This window comes from Brassica napus, chromosome C4, assembly GCF_020379485.1.
Source record: "Brassica napus cultivar Da-Ae chromosome C4, Da-Ae, whole genome shotgun sequence".
Lineage (NCBI taxonomy): Eukaryota > Viridiplantae > Streptophyta > Magnoliopsida > Brassicales > Brassicaceae > Brassica > Brassica napus.
In genome coordinates this window covers 36,061,014-36,083,379 of record NC_063447.1, presented here as the reverse complement: position 1 = coordinate 36,083,379, position 22,366 = coordinate 36,061,014, and the positions used below count along the sequence as shown (strand labels likewise).

Genomic DNA, 22,366 nt, shown 5'->3' with positions numbered 1-22,366 from the left:
GGTGGGATTTTCAGAGGCATTTGGAGCTCAAAAAGGAGTGTTTAGAGTGGTCATTGGGCGAGCAAGGCATGGGAGCGACCAGTCCGGAGCGACACCACCAAGTCGCTCTGATCACCCTACTGGAGCGACCTTACTAGAGCGACATGGAAGAGTCGCTCGCGTATTGATCACCCGGAGACAACGAATCCGGAGCGACCTCTCACAGCGACACAGCGAGGTCGCTCCCGAATCCGGAGAGTGAAAGATGAACACGGATGAAAGCCTTAAAAATCTCTTCTGAAGCTCAAAATTTGTGGAGACACTGGAAATTGAGTTAGCTTTCCAATGGAAGTGGTTTCAAGTCATTTGAAGCTGTATTGGACAAGTTATGATCGATTTACTATAGGTGTATCAATCCTTGCCGGGGACCACTTGAAAGTTGATGGGATCAACCAACTTCCCACTATCTTCCACCCACCTTTCCTTTGCACGATTTTTCCTACTTTTCTGTATAATATTTGCTTTCTTATTATCAAAAGAGTGGGCAAGAAACATATTATCCAACTTTGTAATAATTTAACTTGTAAAAACTCTCTCTCTTTGAAATACCATTGTTCTTGGTGTTCTTGAGTGTTCTTCATTGTTCATCATCTGTTCTTGAGTTTTAATTTCGTTTTGCTTGTTTAAATCCTTGTTTATCTTTATTCTCTGTTGTATCTACTTGAATATGCTTCAATCTATTATGAGATTAAGTGTTTTCATGGAGATTAGTGAGTAGTTTCCTTAAGAATTCATGGGTTAGGGAGATTAGAGTAACTTAGTGAAGATCTATGGTGTTATTGTATTAGATCCTTGTATGAACTTGCTTGTTGAGTATTCTTAATGCTTGTTTAGTCTTGATCACTCTAAACCTGATTTCTAAACACTTCTCATCAGACATGATTAGATGAAGTGTTTGAATCAACTCAACTAAGCTCTAGTGAGATTAGCCAAGGACACTTGATGTTAAAATTGCTAGATAGTTATTGAACTTGAACTTAAAGATTGCTTGATTGAATTAAGCCAAAGACATTTGATGTTTAATGATTTCTAAGCAAATGGGCATTTACCTAGACATAGGACTTGTCTAGAATTGTGTTTAGACTTAAGAGATTACTTTGATTGAAAGCTTGTCACCTAGATTGGATCTTAGTTACTTGAAATCAATTCCCTTAGCCCATGGATTCACTTGTTTATATTTCTAGGATATTAGTTTGTTACAAATCATCTATCTTCTTGTTTGCTTAGATTAGGAAGGTTTGTGTATTCTTGGTGTTATAAGTCTCTAGTTCTCTGTGGATTCGATCCTAAAATGCTACAATGACATACCATTCGATTGTGGTATTGTTGGCACATTAGGTTAATTGGTGTGTGCTTAAACGCGTAATCAATTTGGCGCCGTTGCCGGGGAACTAGTGGATTTATCATTAGGATTTCAATCTTTCTTGAGACTAAGCTTTATTTTCTTATGTTTTGTTTTGCTTTTGTATAGCTACTAATCTTTTATTCTAGGTTTTCTCTTTTGTAGTGATGGCTTCAAGCTACTTTGAGAAGCCACAAGAAGAGGATGACACATTTGAAGATCACATTGAAGATGAGCCCTATGTGTTTGTGGAGCCACCACCCTTTGATATACGCATACTCACACCAGACCAAAGGGATGAGTTGCATCGGCTTCAGAGAATGAAAGAGAATCGGGACAAGACAAAGAGAAACCTAGCACAACTTATCCGGATACACCTCATTAGGGACCGAGCAGAGTTTGAAGAAAGGGAGGTTACCCAGTATGAGTTAGATGCTGCTTGTGCCCTTAATGAGGTAATGTATTGGGCTCCACCACTCCAACTGGAAGGTATAGAAATTTCCACTTTAAAACTTCAACTCGAGGAAATATGCTTGCCTTGTGGTGAGAATAATATCTCTGGTCTTAATTCTCTTGTGCTCATGAATGAATGTCTTGATCTGATATGTGAAACTAAGAAACTAGATGAGTTGAGAATAGAAAAGCTTGTTAGAGATCATATTGAAGTTTGTTTTGACAAGAGCTATCTATGTGCTTCATTTGATCTTGAATCTGAGTTTTTCATTCTTGATGAACCTAGACCTCTTCTTGAACTTCCTGATTTAGGGGATGAACTTGATGTGGATAAGCTCTTGCTTGAGATAGAAAACCCCCATGCTGAAAACTATCATGAGAATGTGAACATTGTGTATTATTTGATTGATGGAGATAGAGTTGACTACTTTGTTAAAACCTCATTTGAACATGTAGTTGATTTTGTGTTTCCACCTAATGCTTTTGATTCTCATGATCATCTGAACCTCAAGGAGCATTTCATAACTCATGTCATATCTTTAGTGAAGCTCTTTGAGGAAAAATCTGTCTATTTTCTATGGACAGTAGTGTGCTCCTTTGCATACTTGGTTCCTTGTTCTTGGAGGAGAAGGACCAAAGGTGCATTGGCTCAGCCTTTTGATACTTATGATTAGCAAGCACACAAAGTCAAGCTAGAGACTTAAAACAAGCTCACTTGGGAGGAAATCTCAAGAGTATCCTTTGTATATATGTGTGAATGTTTTTAATAAATTGTGTGAACTATCCTTGTTTGTGTGAATTGTGTGTGATTTCAGTTTGGAAGGTGCTCAGGAAAAGGAAAGGATTCAAAAGAGGCTAGGAAAGAAACACAAGTGCTGTGGAGACATGCTCATAGCGACATATCCATAGTGACATGCTCAAGTCGCTACAGTCACAAGGTAAGTACTCTAATCCGGTTTAAATTCTCTCCACATCTCTAGTAATTTTTATTTTACTTATCATGTAAACCACTCCAAATTCAAAGTCACACAAGAGACTGTGTGATTCGAGTGTGGTGGGGGTACTATAAAAACTGATCATTTTGCTTGTTTTTATTTGGATGATTTGCATTTGACATATCTAGCACTTTGCATCTGTGTGGATTTTAATGATTTGCATTTTGGATTTTTTTGTGATTTCTAAATTAAAAAAAAAAAAAAAAAAAAAAAAAAATGTGAGTTTTGAATTATGCATAGGGAGCCATGATTGAAATTGCCATGAAAAGAACATATCTACAAGCATCTCTCGAGCCTTGAAAACTCTTTTTGAAACATGTTGCTCATATGATATTGACATTGTTCTTGAAACCAATTACAAACTGAACTTGGGCATAATGAATTTAATCTCTCTTGCATATGGGCACTTGCATACTTGATCATGGATTTCATACACATTTGGGTTATCTTATTCCATTTATTATCCTTTGATTAACCCAAATGGCACTCCCCTACCCTTAAACCCTTGCCATTCTTTGAAACCAATATTGATTTGTTGAGTGAGGTCTCTTATTGATAGCTTGTCATGTGCAAAATCTTGAGAGTATTGGGAGCGACATATGTTTGTTCTCATCTATTGCTAGCATAAGATCCTCATTTGAACTAGCATCTAGGATGGTGAGTGAGTTTGTGTGTTTTTAAGTTGTTATATCTTGGGTTTGAGAGAAGAGAAAAAGATCAAAGAGTGTCAATAAGAAAAGAAAACCAATAGGAACCAAGAAAATAAAAGAAGAAAAACTCTTAAGTGTGTCAATTAGAATTCCCCAAAGTAAAAAAAAATAAAAAAAAAATAAAAAAAAGAATGAAAAATCATAATGGGGAAAGAAAAAGAGTGTCAAGTTCTTAGTTGGTTGATCATGTAAAAAAAAAAAAAAAAGAGAGAGTTCACTTGGTGAGAAATGTGAGTGAAGTGTATATACTTGGGTTTTGAAATATAAAAGATGGGTAGAATTTGTAATCACTTAGGAAGAAGAGTAGAATGATGAGAATGAGCTATGTATGCATGAATTGCTCCTAGTCTTAGATAAATTTTGCATAATGATCATGCTCCTTGTTCTTGAGTGATTGCCACCATTAAAAAGATTGTATTTGAACCTTTCTTTTTATTCAAAAAAGACCATTAATCTACCAAGCCAAGTGATTGAGATCATGTGCCCATTTGTGAGAATCCACCTTGTGTGTGTGTGTGAATGAATGTGAGAATTGGTTGAAGTTACTTGTTGATTGATGAGCATTGCACTTTGTATAAAGAAATAAAAAGAGGTTGATAGGCATTGAGAAGCTAGACTGATAAAAGAATGACCAATGATTGTTTGCTATGATCATTTGGAATGTTGTAGAAGAGCTAGGATGTGTGTCTTTTGGCTATGAGCTCCCTTTTTCAAACTTCTTCCTTCTTAGGACTTGAAAGTTTACTTGAGGACAAGTAAAGGACTAGTGTGGGGGAGTTGATATCTTGTGAATTTACATGTTTTTAACTTCTTATTCTTGCATGGTTTGGTCATTTAGAGCATCATTTAGGCACATTTAGGTTGCATATCATTGCATTTGTACATATCAGGTGTTGGAGAGCACCATGGATGAGTTAGAGGACCATTGGTGGGATTTTCAGAGGCATTTGGAGCTCAAAAAGGAGTGTTTAGAGTGGTCATTGGGCGAGCAAGGCATGGGAGCGACCAGTCCGGAGCGACACCACCAAGTCGCTCTGATCACCCTACTGGAGCGACCTTACTAGAGCGACATGGAAGAGTCGCTCGCGTATTGATCACCCGGAGACAACGAATCCGGAGCGACCTCTCACAGCGACACAGCGAGGTCGCTCCCGAATCCGGAGAGTGAAAGATGAACACGGATGAAAGCCTTAAAAATCTCTTCTGAAGCTCAAAATTTGTGGAGACACTGGAAATTGAGTTAGCTTTCCAATGGAAGTGGTTTCAAGTCATTTGAAGCTGTATTGGACAAGTTATGATCGATTTACTATAGGTGTATCAATCCTTGCCGGGGACCACTTGAAAGTTGATGGGATCAACCAACTTCCCACTATCTTCCACCCACCTTTCCTTTGCACGATTTTTCCTACTTTTCTGTATAATATTTGCTTTCTTATTATCAAAAGAGTGGGCAAGAAACATATTATCCAACTTTGTAATAATTTAACTTGTAAAAACTCTCTCTCTTTGAAATACCATTGTTCTTGGTGTTCTTGAGTGTTCTTCATTGTTCATCATCTGTTCTTGAGTTTTAATTTCGTTTTGCTTGTTTAAATCCTTGTTTATCTTTATTCTCTGTTGTATCTACTTGAATATGCTTCAATCTATTATGAGATTAAGTGTTTTCATGGAGATTAGTGAGTAGTTTCCTTAAGAATTCATGGGTTAGGGAGATTAGAGTAACTTAGTGAAGATCTATGGTGTTATTGTATTAGATCCTTGTATGAACTTGCTTGTTGAGTATTCTTAATGCTTGTTTAGTCTTGATCACTCTAAACCTGATTTCTAAACACTTCTCATCAGACATGATTAGATGAAGTGTTTGAATCAACTCAACTAAGCTCTAGTGAGATTAGCCAAGGACACTTGATGTTAAAATTGCTAGATAGTTATTGAACTTGAACTTAAAGATTGCTTGATTGAATTAAGCCAAAGACATTTGATGTTTAATGATTTCTAAGCAAATGGGCATTTACCTAGACATAGGACTTGTCTAGAATTGTGTTTAGACTTAAGAGATTACTTTGATTGAAAGCTTGTCACCTAGATTGGATCTTAGTTACTTGAAATCAATTCCCTTAGCCCATGGATTCACTTGTTTATATTTCTAGGATATTAGTTTGTTACAAATCATCTATCTTCTTGTTTGCTTAGATTAGGAAGGTTTGTGTATTCTTGGTGTTATAAGTCTCTAGTTCTCTGTGGATTCGATCCTAAAATGCTACAATGACATACCATTCGATTGTGGTATTGTTGGCACATTAGGTTAATTGGTGTGTGCTTAAACGCGTAATCAGAGGGTCAGTTTCATTCCGGCGACGACGATATAATACATACCCTAACTTGTCAATCGAAGTAATCCCATTATAGGGCCGAGGATACTTTTTTGTGCACACGTTATTTTCCATACACAGTGACTTCTGATTAAAGACACCACATGGACCATGGATCATGTGTTTTGTTACTAAATTGTAAGCTTCCGGGTCTTCCTCTTTGTTTGGGAGCTCTGTTGAAATAACCTCATCTACTTCCTCTGAACTTGGTGTTCTGGAAGAGTTTCCAAACCACAATAATATATGTGCATGAGGGAGGCCTCTTTTTTGAAACTCTATTCTGTGGAGAGCTGCTGTGTATGGCTTGAAGAAAGTTCCTTTTTTGAAATCCTTGAGTAGCTCATCTAGCTTCATCTTAAATACCCCGACATTCAATGTCTGGTCTATCATTGGGGAAGCCCCCACCGTATCTATCAAGATGTTCTTTAATTTCTTTCCAATTAGGATTGGCCGTCATTGTGATAAACAAATCTGGATTTCCATACTCTCTGCAAATAGCCATCGCATCATGGTATTTTTCGACTAAGTACCGAGGCCCGCCGGTGAACCTCTGACCGATAATTTTAGCATCGGTGTCACCCTTGCTAACAGCATCGAGTACATTACTGTAGAGTTCGGCTCTCAAAACATCTTGGTTATTCCTCGTCCATCTTAGTCGATCCTCCTCGATTGTCGTAAAAACGTCCACAGCATATTGATGGAGGAGACGACCGCCTTTAACCAATGTCATCCCTTGGTTAAGACGTGTCTGTATCTGAGCAGCGTAGTATTGGCGTATGGTCAGGAATTGCCTTGTTCTTGAAGTGCCTATCTCAAGTTGTAATGGGATTTCGGGGTGGAATCCATACTCACCATATGGAAAGAGTAGAGGATATTGGAGAATCATGTATAGAGGGTGATTGTCACGTATCTGCTGCAAAGTGTCAGATTGGAATTGGACGACTATATCTCGTTCTCCAATTGTTGATGACATATCCCCTACGATAAGGCCTGCGACCTCACTCGTACTTGGAAGATCATATTCTTTCCCTTTCCCTTTATCTGGGAGCAACCTAATACTGAATTCTTGCCCGCTGCCTTCGTAGTGGTCGCGCGCCCGTCGGAAAAGCTTAGCTAAACAATTATTTCCGTCAATCATCTCGATGAGGCGCGCTAAGGTTGCTTCGTCAAGGTTACCTTCTGTTGAGGTTTGGCCCATCGCTTTTAAACGGTTTGACTTCGTTGCCCGTATCAAATATATAAAGCTGGAGATATTCGGGGGGACGGCCTTGTCGCGGTATAAGCGAGCCAATTCTATGGTGTGTTTGACCCTGGATCCGTATAGTGTAAGGTCCAGGAGCATTCACCACACTATAATCCATTTTCATCCCAATGGAGGTGAAAGCCAGTACAGAATTATAGACTCGGATGGTATCCCGAAACCAACTATACTGAAAAAGTTCTTCTAACAGGGGTGGGGGTTGATTGATCGGGGGAAGCTTTATTTGACCGTGGTTACAGCAAATTGTGAATGTCGGTTCACCTGTTTTGAAGTCTTTACCAGTGCTCTCTGAAGTCCACATTAATGCACCACATTTTGTGCATTCTACGATGGGGTTACCTTCGGATTTAGATGTGGAGCATTTATCTGTGGTTAAACGTGTTTCAATTTGTTAAGACATACTGTGTTTAATATTTTATAGTTAAAAGCGTTTAATATTTGGTAAGAGCTATAATATATATTTGATTGCCTATAATACGTAGGCAAGAAGCCATTTTGAAAAACAAATAAAGAAAAATTGCTTTTATGATTTTAGTAATCCGCATTGAAGGTTATTAGCAACCAAAACTTGTCATCTAAATTATGTAACATTTAGCGGATTCGGTTTCTAAATTATCGCACTCATTTTCGACACTGATTTAAAATAGCAGTTTAAAATATGTACCTTTCTTCGCTGTTCTTGTTGGGTGTAAGCCATGGGATCCTCGTGGGGCATGTAGACCTACTCGTATAACATATGCAGATGAAACGTATAAGTTTTTATAATTGTTTCTTAAGTGTTTTATAGTTGACAGAGATATTTATCTTCCGGCAGGGATGACGTTTATTTGGATAGCAAGATGGCTTTTCTCATCCCTCGTGCGTTTTTGTGTCTCACTGGTTAAATAGTAAACAATTCAATTAAGAGGTATAAGCGTAAGACATTTAGGAACAATGATGTTTATAGGCTGAAAAGATTTTATACCGTAAAGGTCACATTTATCACATCCACCTGTACGATATAATTTGATAACTCAATTAGTGTATCAATAGTTATTGGTGAAAATATATTATTAAAATCCATTAAAACTTACAATCATAATATTTGGGTTTGAACGTCGGTGGATCGCATATCTTATTGACTACAAAATATATTCATAGTTTAAAATAGTATGCTTTTCGAGTAGAAAATAATTTATCTTCAGAGTAATAACACACCTTTGGGTTTGTTGCGTGCTCCGAGTGGACGTCCTCTTTTTCTTTTATGCGTGATCCCGGTAGAAGTTTCTGGATGAAAAGAATTTAGGAAAGTGTTTATAATATATATATATATATATATATATATATATATATATATATATATATATATATATATTATGTAAAGTTATAGGAAAACAACATATCACAAATGAAGTTTATGGTATCTTTTATACCTATCGTTATTTAAAATTATTTAGAAGAATGTCATGGTTCAGATAATAATGGCAAGCCTTTGTGAGGGCAACTGAAAAGCGTATTTTAACACTTTTTGTAACTTGTTAAAAATGTTTCTATTGGTCCTTGTTAGATTGTTTTAAGGAAAATAGCTAAAATATTGTATTTAATAGGTAAAATGAAACTAATACTCTAGGTATATGAAAAATTAGAATTTTTTAAAAAAAAAATAATTTAAAAAAACAACTAAATTTTAAATTTTTTTAAAAGGGTAAATAATTGAGGAAGATAAGAAAATAACGGTTTTGAAGTGTTTTTTTACGAAAATTCATATTGTTTTATTTTAATCAAGATGTTACTAACTATTGTATTCATAATAAGGGGGGGGTTTTCAAAATTTAATGCAGTAATAGATTGTGCAGAAAATTATTTGTATGTTTATCATATATTTAAAATTAATATTTAGCTAAGTAGAAAATATTTCATTTAAATTTTAAAAATTTATTGTAAGGGTTTCTGAGTGCAAGATAAACACATATCGTTTATATAAATACAAAGAAATTCATTGACTATTTAGATAAATATTCTTATTTTCTTACCATGTTCTTATTAAAAGAGTTCCATCTTATGTTTATCAAACTATATACATGTTTTTTCCTTACTAACACTAACTCTTATTAAAATTGAAATAATAATATATGTGAACTCCAGCTTCTATTATATGTATAAAATAAAAGTTAATTAAAAATATGTTATTTTGTATATAATTTAATACACTAATATAACAGACAATTATATTGAAAAGGTTATCATATATCTAAAATTAATTTTTGTTTAATTATTAGTTAGTTTTATTAAAAAGGTTGTTGTAATGGTTTTTAGATAGATGATATATCTATATACTATTTTCTGTTAAGTGCGGAGAAAACAATTATTATTCATAAAAATAAGAAGAAGTTCATAAGATATCCCAGTTGTCTTATCTACAAAACTTCTAATAGTAGAGTTAGGTAACTTTTTAAATATGAGTTTAAGTTTACTTATTATGTAGATAGTTTTAAATTTTTTTTTTTTACCACGTTCTTATTTTAAAAAGAATTATCTTATGTTTACCAAACCATATACATGTTTTTTTCTTATTACTACTAACTCTTATCAGAAAGAGATAGTCATATATGAGATTCCAGGTTCTATTATATATAGATAAGAAAAAGATAGAAAAAATACAGTGATTTCTATAGTATACAAATAATTATACGGAAAATAATTTATGTTCTTTTAATAATTGATTACTCACTTTACCAAGTTTTTACAGATTTGCGGGGACCAGTTGCATCTCATCTATAATTCAATTTTCAATTTTATAGTCTATTTCTAGTTATACGAAAATATGGTTCAATTTTAGCGTCATTGATATGTTTTTATTTCCATTAATATGGTTTTTGTAGAACCATCTAATAATACTCCCCGAATTCTCGAAGCTCTTTATAGTTTTTCTACCAAAGACCCGGGATAATAATAACCTGTGATGTATGTGTTCTATGATAATAATAATCTGTGATGTAACAGAATTTAAAATTTCAAATACCAGTTATTTTCATATTAATATAATTAGCTTAGTATATTGGGAGACGCGTGAGACAATACTATCTTAAAAGGTTTGTATTTTTGTAACTGGAGTTTCGAAAGGGGGTGTTGGAGGTGGGTTCTCCATTCTTTTATAACTCTTTCCTGAGAATCAAACAGGAGAATCAAACATTAGTTCCTATACAATTTTTTTTTTGTTTCAAACAGAATCAATATTCGTATATCCTCTGTTTGTTAAATAATTGTCACACTTACAAAATCTTCTCGCGAGCTTCTTGGACAACCGTATAAGGAGCTAAGGTTGAACCGGGAAGGAGAAGAATTGTGTTGCAGATCGTTTGGTAATCGAGTATGTAAACGGGAGTAGGAAGTTTAGTTTTATTTTGGAAAGATATCAGTGATGAGATATGGGAATATTTTCTTACCTTCATTTTCGAAAACACATTTAATTATTGTGTTCGACATTAATATGATTAGTGATCGCATGTTCAGTTGGGTTTCTCATTAACCTTATGGATTTTTGATATGGGAATATTCCCATACTGAATCTCGTCTCTAAGACAGTAAGATGCTAATATGTAAAAAAAAATAACGTGTTTTCCTGCAATTGCTAACTTGAGACTGTGATAATTGTTAACATATAATCCAAAAAAGAAACTCTGCCAATTCAAACTGAAACAAAACCATAGTCATGAAAAATATATCTCAAAACTCAAACTCAAAATGAAAAACCATGAGGCAGCATAGATTTGGAAACAAAAACACTAAAACTGCATCCAAATCTCCATCTCTGAGAAGACTCACGCGAGCTCTAGTCCCCACGCTTAAGGCGTTTAGCTTCTTCTAGATCAGTACCGTCACAAGTTCTCTTACTCCCCTCTGCAGAACCCACATGGTTTATGAACGTTTCCTCCGATGCTGCAGTAGTCTCGTTACCTTCCGAAGACTCTGTCGCTGGTGGAGTGTCTAGAGGGAGGATCTTGGTCACGGTAAGAGATCGTGTCTTGCCTGAGAAGTTATGCTCTGTAACTTTGACAAAAAAATTATGCTTCTGACCAATGGTGCTGATTAGAGCTTCAGGAACAGGCGCCTCATGGTTAACTTTTTCGTTCCCATTAGCCTGACATTCAATAAAAAAAAAGTGTCAAGCTATATACTTTTCATAGCATTGTCTGAGTAAAAGAAGACAGCGTCAAGTCAATATGTTTGAGAGCTTAAATAATAATAAAAAGCTACCTCAAAATAGCTTCTAACTAACTCTGATGCGGGCTTCCCAGGCAGCTCACGACCAGCATCCCCAAGTAGCACAAAAACAGCTTGGTCACTGTTGTCATACACAGATATCTTTGAAAGGTACCTGTTATGAAACAATCAGAACCTAATACCAATGAAAAATTAATTGAAAGTCAGGAGAGAGTTCTTACTGTGCCACACCAGATACGTTAGCCTTCTCACACTTGTTGTTTGTACAAATCAACGAAGTTGGGCCTTTGTTAACCTTACTATGGCACCCACTGCATGCAATGTAGTACCAAGAAGAACCATGCACGACATCATCGATCGTAGCCGTGCACTCAAGAAAGGCATCCTGTGTAAGTGCATAAGAATATAATTTTTTTCTTAACGGTCAAAGATATAAAGATTGAGTTTACCTTTGTGGTTTCCTGCTTGATGTAGGAGAATATTTCCCTTATAGTCATTGTCTCACGTTTGGTTACTATCTCTGCATTAACCTGCTCAGCAATATCGGGGTTAGCCCCCAACCTGCGACAGAGTAGAAATCATTAATTTAGTCATTCACTGCAATGAGATAACGTGGGCAATTCATTAAGTAATAGAGAAAAGCAAAACACATTAATATTTACCAAGCGAAGTAATCTATGGTGGGGTGGACATCGTAGTCCATGAACACCCGCGAAGACGACATCGAGGTCAAGGCAAGAGTGCCTGTGGTCATATGAAAAACGCATCAAAGAACACTAACTGAATATATGTACCTGTAAAAAACCTATATTGAAGACAAAAAGAAGAACCTCCGAGAGTCTTTGTGTTAACGGTCGTGACCAGTAACACAGTGGGTGTGCGCTCGTACGACTTAAACTTCTTGCAGAAGTCTCTTGCAGCCTGATCCCAAAGGTATAGCTTCATGACCGTGACCCACTGTGCAAAAATGATACTAAATAGTTAAGAGGAGTAAACAGAAGTTGTTGTTTAAAAATGATGAAAACATACTCATGCGATTGGATATGAATCAGAACACGCCTCGCCTTTGCTATCTCCACTTCGTCAAGAACTGGGGCCTCAACAATACTTTGACCATTAACCAACTTCATGTGGCCAACAACATCTATAACATTGTTCATCAATAGTGTTAGTAATTAGTTAAAGTAATTATGTTAAGTGACATTACGTGAGAAGCTAAAATCGGAAACACACAACGAATCCAATCATCGATTCAATAAAATCCGAGGGCCGAGTGCAGAGAGTATTTAAGAAACCCAAAACATCAATACAGCTAAGTCGAGATATATATATCTAAGCAGCAAGAAAGGCATAATCATACGTCTAATAATCAAGTCGAGATATATATTTATATCTAAGCAGTAACAAAGGCCAAAAATTACTTCTAATAATCTAGCAACGCAATAATCAATCAATTACGTTAAGAATTAACGTAGGGAATTACAGAGCTTACCGTAGAGGTCTCCTTTGAGATCACAATTAGCTTGAAACTCCTCATACGAATGGAACCGGAAACTGTCTTCATCGAAAGGGATGTGACAGTCTCGAAGAACTGACAGTTCCGAGTTCCATGAGAACGACACTGTAACAGTATGATCAGCAACACGAAACACAGCTTTGTTTCTCGATCCATAGAAGTTGTTGAGTTTGTAAACAAATCCTCGCTTCATATCGGGTAGAATTTTTTGATACGCCCCGGGGAAACGAATCCTTGAATAAGAGTTCCCTGCGAAGAACAACATTAAAAAAAAAAATTAAAAAAAGTGAAGAACGATAAGGATTTTTTTCTGAAAGGATAACGAACGATTCATTACTATACCTTTTCGTCGATGAGTAGCATCTCCATGCCGATGAGCGTCTTCTTCTGTGGGTTCCAAGCCTCCCAGAAATGGATGAGCCGAAACCGCAACTGAGATTCTTGGTGACCCATCGAGAGATCTTTGAAGAACACGACTTTTTCGTCATAATCGGAGGAGACAATCGACTTCCCATGTGGTTTCATCGCCATCGATCGAGTTTCGAGTAAATCTAGGGTTTTGATTTGTGATCGGGTGAAAAAACTTTATATAAAGGAGCAAAGGAGGGAGATGAAACGAAACCATTAAGAAAAAATTGATTGCGAAATTGAATGGAAAGAAACTGAAGGTGAAGAAGGGGATGATCAGAACTCAAGGGAGAAGATGAATAGAAATGGGGAAGAGGCGGAGAGATTCGCGATTTCGTCTCCGTAGAGCCAGGTTAGGTAGACGACAAAGCCTCAACCGAATTGAAAACCAACACGAAGCCCATACGTAAAAAATGAAGCCCAAACCGAGAATGAAATGTTCTGATTGGCCAAATATTTTTAAGGAAGTGGCAGCATCGATTTTGAGGGAATATCCCTTTTAGTATTGTGACCAACACGAAGCCCATACGTAAAAAATGAAGCCCAAACCGAGAATGAAATGTTCTGATTGGCCAAATATTTTTAATGAAGTGGCAGCATAGATTTTGAGGGAATGTCCCTTTTAGTATTGTGACTAGAGGGTTTTTCCGGGCTACGCCCGGATTATTCCGTATAATATTATTGAATTAAACTCGCGTTTTTAGTATTGTAACTTGATTAAATCTTAGATTATTAATCAAATGCCAACAATTGGAAGCAAAACAATCTATGAGCGTTTGATTAAATCTGCGTCTGTGTTGAAGTTTGCGTTCGCAACAATTGAAAGCTAGAAGTAATAGAAAATAAACCAGTTTCATGTCACCGTTCCAAACGCAGTGAGAAGCCAAGATCCCAATAACGGAGCCAAGATCCCAATAACGGCTGGGATCCAGCCCATTTCCATAATATGTTTTAGAATTAGGAAAAGAGATATATGTGTATATATATATTTTATAAAGATAATTTTCCAAAAGATGAATATAATTTAAATTCATATCCATTAGAATCTATCATGAGTTTGTATTATATATATATAGCGAAATCTATGTAGTATTACTTCCCCGAGATCAATTCTGCAGCAGTGATAGTGTACTCCACACTATAATCTATTTTCATTCCAATGGAGGTGATAGCCAGTACAGAAATATAGACTCGGATGGTATCTCAATAAGACATACCTTTTGGTTTTGTAATTTAAATTTTTGGTTCTGCCATTATGTTTTCATCGTAATTATATGACAATATGCGTATCTTTATATTTATGGTATCAAATATAATTTCATTTATAATCAAAACCAAATCGTAAATTATATGACAGTATGAGTATATTTAAATGTCTGTCATCTTGCTTAACTTATATAATAGTGTCTTTATATAGTTGCAACTAAAATTATTTGTTGTAGACATATGGTATTTACAGATTAGGCTTTGAATGGTGACCAAAGAACGAAGGGGAACGCTGAATTCCTTATCATTCCAAAAAAAAATCACCATTCACATTAATAAGTTCATTTCCTATTCGTTTTTTGTGTTCCCGAAAAGGTCACCAGTCGGAGCCTAGGAATACGGGAAATGGTTTACTTATATATTTGTAAATTTTAAATAAATTAATAAGATAGTAATGTCTTTTTGAAACGTACGTGACTGGATTAGTAATCTCCATATGTATAAATTATGCATGAACACAAAAAACTATACTGGTGTATTCATTATGAACTTATAAATGACAACTACCTTAAGATATTATATTTGTAATAAATATTAAATATTACTAAACTATTATAGTGTTCTTTTAAAAATGGACGAACTCCGCACTACATATTCGCTACGCCATAAACAAAATTATTTCTTAGACTAATTGGTTGCTAATTCGGTTGTAAGAACATAGATAAATCTATTAAACAATGTCTAAATGTTAAATGTACACAATTGTGTTAAAGTGCAGACATTTGTAAGATAATATGTACGCAATTTTGTCCTTAATCAGATATAAACTATGATTATAGGTAGACTCGGATCCTTATTCGAGTAGGACAAAATCTGAAATAATCATTCAAGTGCTAAATTTAAGAATTATTTGGTTTACCTCCGGTGTCCAGACTGTTGGTGGGAGGCGGATTATCCATTTCGTTCATGATGCAATCCATCGTATGCAATCAATAAAACATAACATATTAGTCTTTGGATTTCGTTATGCTGAGGTTTCGATGATAGTTAAATTGTACACTTCGAGGTTAAGTCGATATATTAGAATCGTTTTGGAAATGGGCTATTGATATTTATTGTAGGAACAAGAAAACCAGATCTCGTTTTTTTTCTGGTGGCCGGTGGCCCTCTCACCGCCGGTCACCCTCTTGTTTCTTCTTGCGCAGGTTCCCGCCTCACACGCTCCACTCTCTTCTCCAAGTAGATCCGATATGCGGTTTGCTCTGTATCTCCACCGGTGTTGACCTCTGGCGGACCTAAAATTGAACACACGGGTGTCTGTGTTTCCTCTGGAGCAAAAGCGAGGTATCTTCTTTGGTCTAAGGTGGAGGGTTCCGGACAGGGTACGTTCTACGGCGGGTGAAGACAGATCTGTGTAGATCTGGTTCTCGGAGCCGACGGAGACAGTCTGGGAGCGTCGCTGCCTCCTCCTTGTTCCCGCTCGTCTTGCTCTTCTCCGCTGTCGTTTGTTTACTTTCCGGTTAGTTCAGAGTTTCTCATCTCCTTCTGAGAAAGGCGGTTTCAGAGGCAGCCGCCGAGGACCTCTGTTTTTAGATCTGAAGTCAGCAAATCTAGGCGTCATTCTTCTGCTGTTATGTCTCATTCGCCGTCTTCCGGAGGCTCTGAGCTTTGAGGACATGCTTAGTTTCGTTCTCCTTTGTACGGTGAGGTTCCTCTCGTCAGTCGTGTCGCTCTGTTTGTGTGGAGCTCCTGCTCCGGTTCTTCAAGCGCTCGCAGGAAGGTTGTGAGGAGTGTGTCCTGCCTCTTTGTCGATTGGAAAGCATCTATCTCTCCGACGCTGTGGCCGGTGTAAGGAGTTTAAACCACCTCCTGCAGTCCACGAGTCTCGTTTCTTCACCGCTTGGTTTTCCATTAGTCGGATTGGATCAACAGCCGCACCTTCTACAATCTTCTGGTTTGTTCGGAGTGGACCCTTGACGGAATGATAGCCGGGGCCGGGACGCCTAACCGCCTCCGCCTGTCACGTCCTCTGATTCCTTTCGGGATCTCATCCGCTCCTGAACTTTTCCTAGACCTCTAATCTTTTTTGCAGGTTTCTTTCTTTAAAGTGTCCTCTGGGTCTTCGAGTGCCAATTGCTGACATTTTGATCTCCATGTTTAGCCTTAGTCTTCATAGATTAAGCCTAACTATGTATCTAAGGATCTTTTTTTATCTTTTTTGGGGAATCTTTAGGTAGCCTTTGCTAGTTCTAGCAGATTTAGATCCAAGCTTTTGTATCTCAAAGCCATTTCTATGAAATGAATTCACATTTTGTCAAAAAAAAAAAAAAATTTATTGTAGGAAGAAGGATAAGAAATTAATGTCGGTTGATACTTGTCTTTTAAGAAGCAACAAATTTCGAAATATGGGTAGTAGATATTCTTATAATTAGTTTGGAATAGATTTAGGTTACCTACTCAGTTTAAAATCAGCTGCAAATTTTATTATTGATGGTAACAAATCATTTATTATTGATTTGACCAAGAATTCTATTATCAATTTCTGAAGATTGATACTTTTCACGTATAACTCTTATATTTAACATATAGATTTTTCAAATTAGTATAGGGGAGTGATGTCTAAGAATCATCATACCTGTACAGATCAATCGATTGTTATCGTAGCTTATATTAGAAATGTATCCTTTATAAAGGTGTAGTAAATATAAAATTGATTGAAAGATTAAAAAAAAAACACTGAATGGGAAGCATTAGCGAATGTCTAAATACGGCCAACAATTGAACAGCACGAAAGCATTCAGGAGCAGAGTATATTCCTGTACGTATACTCTCAATGCGTAGAACACGTTCAAATCTCTGGATCGACGTCATTAGCTATTCCCCACCAATGCTTATTTTGCTTTTGAAGCCACTGATGTGCTTGATATTTTCATCAAAGAAAAACTGAGTTGCGGATGATGAAGCTAGCAAGAGTTTCCCTGGAAAAATAAAAATTTGAATGATTTAGATGTTGAGTTGGTTGGGTTGGTCATTACCTTTACATATACTTGGTATAATGCTTGTTACTAAAACAACTTTATACTTCCGATGGCTCATGGCTTGTAGTTGCCGGAAAAGAGATGCTTTGTTTCCCCATAGCGTTAGCTTCACCATCATCCATCTGCAATGTGTTCATATATTAGCTATAGATCGGAGTTTTTCTAAGATTTCAGGTTTAACAAATCTGTGTTTGTTGATTTTACCCGTTTATAAGCAAACCAATTATCAGCTTCGTTTGATATTCCGGGTAGTGGGGGTAGTCATCTTGCATGATAAGTATCTGGCCTACTACATCTGCCCTGCTAAATGTGAGCAACTGATAATTATATATCTTCGAACAGAGGTCTTGCGATTATTTACCTGGAAGGTATGTGCGTGCAGTTGCTGAGTCTATTAGCTGCATGAAGTTGAGAGGAGAGAATTTGCGTGCAGGAAATTCTGGGATCGTGTGTTCTAATTTTAACACACTCGCTTCACGGTTGATACGAATAAAGAACGGCTGCGGAGTCAGCTTGTGTCTGCGATTATTCGGGATGACCATATAATCTGAGAGCTGATATATATCCCCTGCTGATAAGAGGTTAGGATTTGTAGTTGATAACTGTCTGGATAGCTGCCCTTCTAGAGTTTCACCCTATTTTGAAAGAAAAATGGTTAGTTCTGTTGTGTTGTATATGAATCAGTATAGGTAAACAACATACCTCCAAGCAAAAGCATAGGAAACCGGTACCGAGCAAGTCCTTGGCTTCACTTATGATGGGCCAAAGTTTAATAACACGAACTGCTTTTGGGGTTGGTGATATTTTTTGAACATTTCTGTTAGTAATTCCACTAATGCGAAAAGGTCGTCGTACCCATGTGTTTCTGTAAGTGCATACATGTGTGTATAATCTTATTTCAGAAGATCATTGTTGCTAGTATATGCATAAAAATGGAGAGTGCTTATGAGAGAAATCATACTACCTCTTCAATGGTGAACTACTCTTCAAGGATGCCATGATGGAGATGACTCGTTTCTTCGCTGAACGCATGAACGTGATGTTTGTCTAACGTCAAGACATGGAGATAAGGGTTTTGTTAATTAGATGAGAAAATCTCGTGTAGCCATACGGACATTAAGAGTCGCGAATATGAAAAGCTAATATTGCAATTTAAGCAGCATATATAATTGAGAGAGTTAACGGAAAAAAAAAATTAAATATTGAGACATAGCAGTGACTGATCAACGTTTTAAATCGAAGTTTTAATCAATCGAGGTAGATACTTGTGGTGGTAATAGCATCCGCATGGAATAAACTATTATCTTCATGTAATATTAAAAGATCATATAGAATAAGTAATTTCCTTAAATAGATAAGCAAAAACCATAAGTCAACAACTTGTTTTAAATAACATAAAAAGACAAAGGTCTGAAGTCTGAAATGAAAAGGCAAAGCCATTAGGGAAAACATAAAAACATTATTTGAATGCAGTAAAAACTATCACTGCAGAGGAGGATAAGTTGACGCCATCTCAGCCACTTTTGGAACGCTTGGTTTCGTTCGACTCAAGAATCTCAGAAGCTTTTCTAGCCCTATCGCCATCAGCATCTTCGAAGATATTGGAAGGACCAGACTCATCAGTCACAGTCTTCGAAATACCATTAGACGATAGTGGAAGTGGAACTTCTGGTGGAAGTATCTTTGTGACAGTAATGGTCTGAGTCTTGGCTGTCAGATTATGATCCGAGACCTTCACAATGAATTTGCGTGTCTGCCCTATTGTGTCAAGCAATGCTTGCGGCACCGGCACGCAATTGTCAACTCCTACACCTCCATTGGTCTAATATTCAAGAAAAATATAAATGAGATCACATAATACGGGTCTATGTATAGAGAGAGTCAGAAGTTACCTCAAAGTAATTAGCAACTAACAGCATGTTTCCCAGTCAGCTCATTGCCAGCATCACCAAGGATGACAAAAACTGCTTGCTCACTCTTATCATAAACTGAAATCCTCGTGAGGTATCTGCAACAAAGAAGATTAGCTATTAGCGCTGCCAAAACGTAGACGCAACTATGAGCATGACACTTACTGAGCAACGCCCGTGACTTCACTTTTCACACACTTCTTATTGTTACAAATCAAGGATGTAGGCCCTTTAACTGCCTTACTGTTACATCCACCGCATGAAATATAGTACCAAGCAGAACCCTGGACAACATTATCTATAGTTACAGTGCATTCAAACCAAGTAACCTTCATTGTGGAAAAAAATAAGCTTCAGTCAATTACCAAGCGTATGGAAAGAATGTAGAGAAACAGAACAACCCTCGTACCTTAGAAGCTTCCTGCCTAATGTATGAGAATAGCTCCTCAAGTGTCACTGGCTCAGGCTTAGTGACAACATCAGCAGCAATTCTATTAGCAATTTCAGAGTTGGAGCTCAACCTGAAAAAGCGGGGGCCCAAAATATATTAGAGCTGATGTCGCAAAATTTGATTGACAATTAACTAAATACACAAATGTACACCACTCAAGATACTCCTTTCTAGGCTGGACATCAGCATCCATGAACACTCGAGACGATGAGATAGTACTGAGAGCAAGTGTTCCTGATAATGACAAATGAACCAATGTGACTATACATACCAAGCTCTACCATTGTCTCATCTATTTATAGTATAATTCCTAACACAATTATGATCTATCATAGATAAGCTATGAAACTGAGCATGATTTTTGTAAAATATAAGCTGACCTCCAAGATGTTTAGGGTTAACTGTGGTGACCAACAGAACACTCGGAGTGCTCCCGTACTATTTGAACTTCTGGCAGAAGTCGGTTGCTGCCTTATCCCATAAGTAGAGCTTCATCACTGGTCCACTACATAAGGTAGATAATATGGTAAGGACAATACATAACGTGTGCGACTATCAAATGGATAAACTTACTCATGTGTCTGAACATGAACGCATAGATGACGCTTCCTTGCTATGTCAGCCTCGTCAAGCGCAGTATGATCAGTGATAGTCTGCCCATCCACCAGCTTCATGTGGCCAAGGTAATCTGATAGAATAATTCAAATCCGCAGTCATCAAATGTTCAAATAGAACAGATACACTAAATAGCTAGCAAAAATATAACACCAACATAGTTCAGCATGGCATACCATAAAGATCACCCTTGGAGTCACAATTGGCCTTAAACTCTTCATAGCTGTGGAACCTGAACCTATCTTCTGGAATTAGAACTGGAGGGTTCTCAAGAACAGTTAAAGCAGAATTCCAGGTGAATGAAACAGTGGCGCTATGATCAGCAACTCGATACTGAACCTTGCTTCTGGATCCGAAAAAGTTGCTCAGCTTACAGACAGAACCAGCTATCGGTTCATATGTCCCTACACGCCCGGCTGGAACAAAACCTTGTATGACAGTTCCCTGTAACAAAATCAATTTATCGATTAATATAAATATTTTATGGGTCGAGCAATATCAAACCAAAAGCCAAAAGTTTTAAGATCCGTAGACAAACCTCTTCGTCGATAAGGACCATCTCTTGTCCAATGAGAATCTTAGTGTTTGGATTTCGAGCCTCCCAAAAATGAATCAAACGAAACACCAGCTCAGCTTCGCGTGGGCCGAGCGTAACATCTCTGAACAACATCACTTGATCGCCATGCGCGGAGGATAGAGCGGTAAAAGCGTTTGGGTTCATCGAATTAGCGCATGAAACAGCAGTCGTCTCGCTAGGTTTCATCACAGTCGCGGAAGAAGCAGTGGACTTCCCGTTTGGTTTCGCAGTCGTGGAGGTTGCGACGGTCTTCTTGATGGGCTTGCGTTCACCAGAGACGGTAGAGTTGCCGGTGGGTTCCATCGTGATGAGTAAATGAGATAATTTTATGAACTTTGATGGAGGCATAAGCTATGAAAAGAGATATATAAATAGAAAATTTTAGAAGAAGATGAAAGGAATCCATTGAATAAGTTTAATCTCAGGTTTGATGAGAGCAATTAGTAGCGAAATTGCTCATCGAAACGGATCTGGATAAGAGAGAAATGGAAGAGATGGAAGTCGAACGGTGGGCGACGGAGGAAAGTAGGTTTACGACATTCATCGCGTAACACATCTGCCCTTCGGTTGCGCAATCTGGGCTTTAGACTTCAGAATTCAGAATAGACGGACCAAAAACAACGGAGGCCCAAACAAAACTAACTCATTAATGACATGGAAGTTTGCTGCATTCTTACTGGCCAATTTTATGATCCGACGTGGACATCTTAGAATGCTCTTATATTGGGCTTTTAGTATTGTTTGGTATTTTGACTTATGATTACTACCCTTACGAGTTGAACCCGATAAACACTGTATAAATAAGGATATTTATACAATTATGAATATTACAAATATAGATTTGTGTCATATTTTGAATCAGCCCAAGTCGGTACCAAAGAAATTTAATAATTTATAGTTTTTCGAATGTTAATTTATATAGTTTCTACGATATGTTCAAATCACAACTAACAAAATATTTCGATCTGATTCATATTTACCCTACTCTTTCGGAAGACAACTATATATATCTCATCTTTATTGAAATGAAAAACAAATCAATGTACGTATTATTAAAACAAACACCCGCGCGGATGCGCAGATCAAAGTCTAGTAGCTTTATTAAATGTATCTAATATCATAGGCAAATAATCTGTAGTTAAATGAATTTACAAATGTCAAAAAATGAATTTACGAAACATGGACTTCTCACTCAAATGTATTACATAAAAAGAATTTACGAAACCATAAATCTTCAAAAATTCTCCAACTCATTTCCTTCTTAATTCAT

The 22,366-nt window shown here is 36.8% G+C and overlaps 3 protein-coding genes across 3 annotated transcripts; 1 reads left to right on the top strand and 2 right to left on the bottom strand.

Moving 5' to 3' along the window:
- Positions 1-1,220: 1,220 nt before the first annotated feature.
- LOC125585577 lies at positions 1,221-5,080 on the top strand. The gene is made up of 2 exons (XM_048754887.1): positions 1,221-2,772; positions 4,430-5,080. The coding sequence occupies exon 1, from the start codon at positions 1,549-1,551 to the stop codon at positions 2,506-2,508; it is 960 nt and encodes a 319-aa protein (XP_048610844.1). The 5' UTR covers positions 1,221-1,548; the 3' UTR covers positions 2,509-2,772; positions 4,430-5,080.
- Positions 5,081-10,983: 5,903 nt separating this feature from the next.
- On the bottom strand, positions 10,984-13,084 carry LOC111210785. Its single transcript, XM_048755826.1, has 8 exons — positions 12,868-13,084; positions 12,431-12,519; positions 12,206-12,332; positions 12,038-12,119; positions 11,825-11,936; positions 11,597-11,760; positions 11,409-11,529; positions 10,984-11,292 (listed from the first exon to the last, which is right to left on the bottom strand). Exons 1-8 carry the CDS (start codon positions 13,082-13,084, stop codon positions 10,984-10,986), a joined length of 1,221 nt encoding a protein of 406 aa, XP_048611783.1.
- A 3,120-nt stretch (positions 13,085-16,204) lies between these two features.
- Positions 16,205-19,149, bottom strand: LOC106363958. The gene is made up of 6 exons (XM_022711386.2): positions 18,508-19,149; positions 18,246-18,408; positions 17,905-18,178; positions 17,748-17,838; positions 17,541-17,665; positions 16,205-17,483 (listed from the first exon to the last, which is right to left on the bottom strand). The coding sequence occupies exons 1-6, from the start codon at positions 18,573-18,575 to the stop codon at positions 17,380-17,382; spliced, it is 825 nt and encodes a 274-aa protein (XP_022567107.2). The 5' UTR covers positions 18,576-19,149; the 3' UTR covers positions 16,205-17,379.
- Between the last annotated feature and the right edge of the window lie 3,217 nt (positions 19,150-22,366).

Bases quoted from the DNA above. Each gene is read 5' to 3' on its own strand.
- LOC111210785 (XM_048755826.1), bottom strand. From the start codon at position 13,084: ATGAAGCGAGGATTTGTTTACAAACTCAACAACTTCTATGGATCGAGA. The intron at 12,120-12,205 runs GTTCTTCTTTTT...ATATGACCACAG, and splicing joins TAACACAAAGACTCTCGGAG to GCACTCTTGCCTTGACCTCG. The intron at 11,293-11,408 runs GTAGCTTTTTAT...ATTGAATGTCAG, and splicing joins TAGTTAGAAGCTATTTTGAG to GCTAATGGGAACGAAAAAGT.
- LOC125585577 (XM_048754887.1), top strand. From the start codon at position 1,549: ATGGCTTCAAGCTACTTTGAGAAGCCACAAGAAGAGGATGACACATTT.
- LOC106363958 (XM_022711386.2), bottom strand. From the start codon at position 18,575: ATGCGTTCAGCGAAGAAACGAGTCATCTCCATCATGGCATCCTTGAAG. The intron at 18,409-18,507 runs GTAGTATGATTT...ATGCACTTACAG, and splicing joins AGTAGTTCACCATTGAAGAG to AAACACATGGGTACGACGAC. The intron at 17,484-17,540 runs GTAATGACCAAC...TTATTTTTCCAG, and splicing joins TATACCAAGTATATGTAAAG to GGAAACTCTTGCTAGCTTCA.